Raw genomic sequence first — 4,920 nt, forward strand, 5'->3', positions numbered from 1 at the left:
CATACTTGGTGATTAGGAAGAAAAGACCGCCTATTGCGCTGCGCGCTAGTCTATGAGAGGTGCGTGCCCTGGAGGCCATGGAGGTTAACACCATTTCCCCACGCCTCAGCTCGTCCTGGTGATGGAGCAGCTCCACGCGGCGCGGCCGGCGGCGACGCTGCTGCTGCAGGCTATCCTGCCTCGGGGCGGCGACGCGTGGCTTGGCGGCAGGCGAGCCCAAGCCGCGGCCACTTGCGCTGCCTCATTCCGCCGCCCGGCGCAGCCGGCAACCCACAAATCTCCCTCCCTCCTCGCCCAACAAGGCGCCTACGCACCCCGTGGTGGGACGACGCCGAGACAAACAGCCACTACCACGCGGTCCGCGTTACTCTAGACTGACTGCTACTTGGGGCCCGCACCTTGGCTTTACCTCGGCCAAACTCGCCATAAGGTCACAACGCTCAACGGCCGGCTGGCGGCGTATGCTTGGAAGCGGCCGTGGGTGCGGTGGGTCGATTGCGGTGCGCCCTGGCATCGATTTCCACTCCTCTGCACGTCCGCGCACAGCCAGCTAACCGACAGGTCCCCGCCGCGCAGGCGACCGTTTCCTCGCGCCTGGCTACGCACCGGCCGACCAGGCTGCGAGCGCGACGCCCGACGGCGACCTGATGCTGGCGGAGCCGTTGGGTGCCCCACACGCCCGCGCTCACCAGGTGAAGCGGAACGCTTCCTCGGCGGCGGGGCCCGGGGGGCGTCATTTGCAGCCGCACCTCATGTACGACTTGCTCCACCTGACGCCCGAGGGGTACACTCGCTGGGCCGAGTGTTTGCGGCCTGCAATCGCAGAGGCCTTTGCTTGGAACGCTAACCGCACGCGGCGGCAGTAGGGGACCGCTCTTCCAGAACCGTACATCAGCCGGACCCCGCACATGTCTTCTTTTTGTGAAGTATGTATGTAACTAGTGAGACGACTCGAGATTGGTTCGAGATTGGGGCAGAGCGAGTGGGAGACTTTTCGGCGGGCGAAATGCGGCGGTTTGGATGCGTCCCCTTTGGGACGACCTGTTGGTACGACCTGTGGGACGACCTGTGGCAGCGACCGATGCCGTCACCGGACGCGGCGGCGAGGCACACGGGCGCCGGCGTGGCGCGTCGGCAGGCCCACCACGAGCGGATGCGCGACGAGCGCGCTCGGGAAGCGGCCGCGGGCGACGCGGAGCTTCCGCCGGAGGACGACGCGGTCGAGATGGCGAGCGCCGCCCAGCTGCTGGACAGCGTGGCGGAGGTGGGCCCGAACTACACCCTGCTGCGCAGCAAGGAGACGAAGGCGAAGCGGCGGAAGCGACAGCGCGAGGATGCCAGGGCGGCGCTCGACGGCCACACTGTCCTGTCCACCGGATCGCGCCTCGAGATCTTCTGCGACAGTGAGCGGTGGTACCCTGCGACCGTCATGGCGCGGGAGGAGGACGGGGACGGACGGATCGCGCACCAGGTCGAGTACGACGGCTACCCGGATCGGCGGTGGTGGCACATGCTGGACGACGAGCGGTGGCGAGCCGTCGCAGAGCAGGCCGGCACGGGCGCAGGCGGCGCTGCCGCAGACGGGGATGGGGATGCGGCGATGGACCGCGCGGACGGCGAGCGGGGCGCCCGTGCCGCGGGCGACGCCGAGGCGGCCGAGGTGCGGCCGGCGCCGCCTCCTGTGCGCCGGGGTGTGCGGCGCAGCGCGCTGGCGGACGCCCTCGAGGCGGAGGATGACGAGCGGCAGGAGGAGGCCGCGTGCGGCGATGGGCGGCCGATGCTAGCGCCACACGGGCCGGCGCTGTCGGTGCAGCTTCGGCGCGTGCGCCTGCGGCTGCGCGAGTTCCTGGCGACGCAGGCCGCGGCGGGGAAGAGCGTGCCGATGCAGCTTAGTTACTTTATTGTTAGCCGTATACTGACTTTGTTGTGGCTCAACTTGTATAATGCCATTAATGGGGGAGAGATATTCATGGTTTCATCATGAGAGACGCACTACAGCCGTACGCACGCGAGAGCACGTGCTGGGGTGTGGGGGCGAGATGCTCATGCTGCGCCCCTGGAGCTGCGCCTGCATGGTTGCGGCGCGGATCTCCGCACGGCAGAGCGATCCCCGCACAGCGCACTCCGGCGTCTCGGCTGTGTGCGGACCCGCTTAGTGCTGACCAGACAGGGAGGAGAAGAAGAGCGAACGGGAAAGGGGAGATGCGGCGGTGGGGCATGAGGCTGCACCCACGGCGGGGCGCGGCGGGCGACGCCCCGTGCATCTACAACAAGCTCTACAGCAAAATCGCACTCACCTCTACAGCGCATCTGCGGCGGTCCGTCACGCGCCGGATGTATGTAGAGCTCTAGCTAGAGGCCTAGAGCTCTACAGCGCTCCAGAGCGACACAGACACGGCGCGGAGGGTGTAGAGGATGTAGAGTGTAGAGCGCTGTAGAGCTGTAGAGATGGAGAGCGCTGTAGAGCTGTAGAGCTCTACATCCAGTTCCGCAAGTTCCTACGAGTATCGCGTGTGGACCGGAACGAACGAACCAACTTGTGCAGGGTCATGAGCGATGCCCTCGACGTACGAAAAGCTGCAATCCCTCCAGAAGCAGCTAATCGACGAGCTGTGCGACGAGTACCACTGCGATGACATCTCTCCGCCGCCAGAGTGTTTCGGCTGGGATGAGGATCGGCTGCGCCGGTACTTCGAATCGGGCGGCCATGAACCAACGCCGGTTGCCACCAACACAGCTCCCGCGCCTGGTGAGTACGAAAAGTCCTGTCTATTGTGTATCGGTGACTCGATCACTGAGCTAGGTTGCATGCTTGGCGGGGGCAGCATGCCACCGGGGTCGATCCTCGAGCAGCATGGTCCCGGGTGGACGGCGCTACTCGCGCGGGACTATGGAATCTCCCGCTCTCTTGACGTCATTAACCGCGGGTTTGGCGGATACACTACAAAGTGGATCCTCGCAGACCTCGAGGCGGGACTGCTTTCGCTCCCTAAGGCACCCAAAGCCATCACTGTGATGCTCGGCTCCAACGACCACGTCAAGAGTAGCGACCCCCTGCATGTGCCGCCGGAGGAGTATGGACTGAACCTGCGGAAGATCGTCGCTCTGCTTCGTGATCGCTATCCGTGTGCAACTGTGCTACTATGCACGCCTCCGCCGTGCGATGGCACGCAGGTTTACACCTACTTCACGAAGGCGACAAAGATGCAGGCCAATGGGTCGGGCCGCGGCGAGGAGCGAATCGCTCCTATGGTCGAGGCGGTCAAGGAGGTGGCCAGGGCGAGCGGGGCCCGGCTTCTCGATGTGCACGGCAAGCTCAAGGGGGTGGGAGACACATGGAGGGCGCTTTTTTACGACGGACTTCACTTCAATGGCGAGGGAAACCAGGCGATGTACCGGATTGTGCGCGAGGAGCTCGAGGCGATTGGACTCGAGCCGGACAAGCTGCCAATGCACCGCCCCAGCATGCTCGGGCGCGCCTACCCGCAGGTGTATGACGAGTCCGGCAGGCCGAAGCCGCGCACAACGAAGATGGGAAGGTGAGATATGCGCATCTCTCTCTCTCTCTCTCTCTCTCTCTCTCTCTCTCTCTCTCTCTCTCTCTCTCTCATACATACGGCCCAGGAGCCACGCCACGAGCATCCGATGTGCGAGACGAGACCGCACACATGTATCTCTGCGAGCGGTCGATCGCGCTTCGGCGGGATCGAGAGCTCACCCAGGGTGACAAGTGTTGTGTGAGACCAATAAAAAAGCCCCACACGCCGTCGCCGCCTTTTTTTTGAAGAAGCTCAACGGACAACGCTCTCTATGACTATGATAGAGACAACTACGGATAAACGGATATCGGTCTCACCCTCTATACGTCGCACATAACACACAAACCTTCCGCCCCAACACTGCAAAACCCTGGCGGGCCCCAAATATACGATTGGCGGCCAGCCCCGGCCGCCGTCCTAAGTCCTACGGTGCCTCGAAGCTCGCGACGTCGAGCCGTCACTCCGTCGCACGGCCGAGCGAGTACGTCCACCAGCCGTCGGCGCTGAATATTCTTAGCCTGGCCTTGAAGCAGACCTGAACGGGCTCCGACGGGAAGCGCTCCTCGCTCGCAAAAGTGAAGCCTAACAAGTCAGTGACGCCCGCGCCTCGGCGCGAGTCTCACCTGGAGAGTAAACGGCTCAGAGTATGCGGCCCTCAACGCCCGCGTGACAGGCTGCCCATGCCTTGGCCTCTTCAAAAGTCATGCTGGCGGCAAACACGTCGTCACCCGCCAAGCAGTGGCCGCGGTAGATGCCCTCGTGCAGCGGCCCTGTGAGGATCTGCTCCTCGGCGGCGGCGGGCGCTGACGGCTGGCCGTCTTCCCGTAGCCATTGTCGGATCCAAACCTGCGCCACCCACTTGGTGCCCAAGGGCGGCAGCCCTGCGTGCAGCGCGTCGTGGTCGAGCTCGCCGTTGAGGAAGCCTGCTCGCGTGCCGCGCAGAGAGCAGCGTGAGCAGGCGTGAGCCCGGACGTGGCCCCGGGTTAGCGGGCGCGGCTGCGATGACCAAGCCTGGCGCGGTGCGAAGCAGGCGAGGGAAGGGAGGCGGGGCGACCTGGAAAGAAGATCGCGGCCATGCCCTTGCTCGGCTTGATCTCGAGGCCCAACTTGCGGAAGAGGGTGCCCCCGCCCGCCTCGGGCTGGTTGAGGTACATGAGCACCGTCACGATGCGCTGCCCGCCACTCGCGCAAAAGGCACGCCCCGCATCGCTGTGCGGGTCGACGCCGTCGTAGTGCTCGACATAGCGCTGCCCGTCGGTGTAGCAAGCGACCTGTGTATGTTGGTGGATGTGTTAGTAGGATGCACAAGTACGGCACCGCGAGCGGTGGGCAATGTGTGTGTGTGTGTGTGTGTGTGTGTGTGTGTGTGTGTGTGTGTGTC

General features: G+C 64.6%; 3 protein-coding genes across 3 annotated transcripts in view; 2 read left to right on the top strand and 1 right to left on the bottom strand.

Annotated features, from left to right (window-relative positions):
* EMIHUDRAFT_460592 (hypothetical protein) overlaps positions 1-1,970 on the top strand; it is a gene marked incomplete at its 5' end in the record, with an annotated part of 3,103 nt that extends 1,133 nt beyond the window's left edge. The window contains 5 exons of the mRNA XM_005787062.1: positions 110-195; positions 303-357; positions 431-500; positions 577-930; positions 1,891-1,970. Of these exons, the coding sequence (XP_005787119.1) occupies positions 110-195; positions 303-357; positions 431-500; positions 577-866 (501 nt within the window). The 3' untranslated portion in view covers positions 867-930; positions 1,891-1,970. The remainder of the gene's footprint in view (positions 1-109; positions 196-302; positions 358-430; positions 501-576; positions 931-1,890) is intronic.
* An 856-nt stretch (positions 1,971-2,826) lies between these two features.
* Positions 2,827-3,543, top strand: EMIHUDRAFT_78040 (hypothetical protein; the record flags this gene model as incomplete). The annotated part of the gene is made up of 1 exon (XM_005787063.1): positions 2,827-3,543. The coding sequence occupies one exon, from the start codon at positions 2,827-2,829 to the stop codon at positions 3,541-3,543; it is 717 nt and encodes a 238-aa protein (XP_005787120.1).
* Positions 3,544-4,178: 635 nt separating this feature from the next.
* Positions 4,179-4,813, bottom strand: EMIHUDRAFT_78042 (hypothetical protein; the record flags this gene model as incomplete). Its single annotated transcript, XM_005787064.1, has 2 exons — positions 4,179-4,462; positions 4,594-4,813. Coding segments are annotated over 2 exons (504 nt in total), but the record flags the coding sequence as incomplete, so codon positions are not given.
* Positions 4,814-4,920: the final 107 nt, after the last annotated feature.

Source organism: Emiliania huxleyi (genome assembly GCF_000372725.1).
Source record: "Emiliania huxleyi CCMP1516 chromosome Unknown EMIHUscaffold_1462, whole genome shotgun sequence".
NCBI lineage: Eukaryota > Haptophyta > Isochrysidales > Noelaerhabdaceae > Emiliania > Emiliania huxleyi.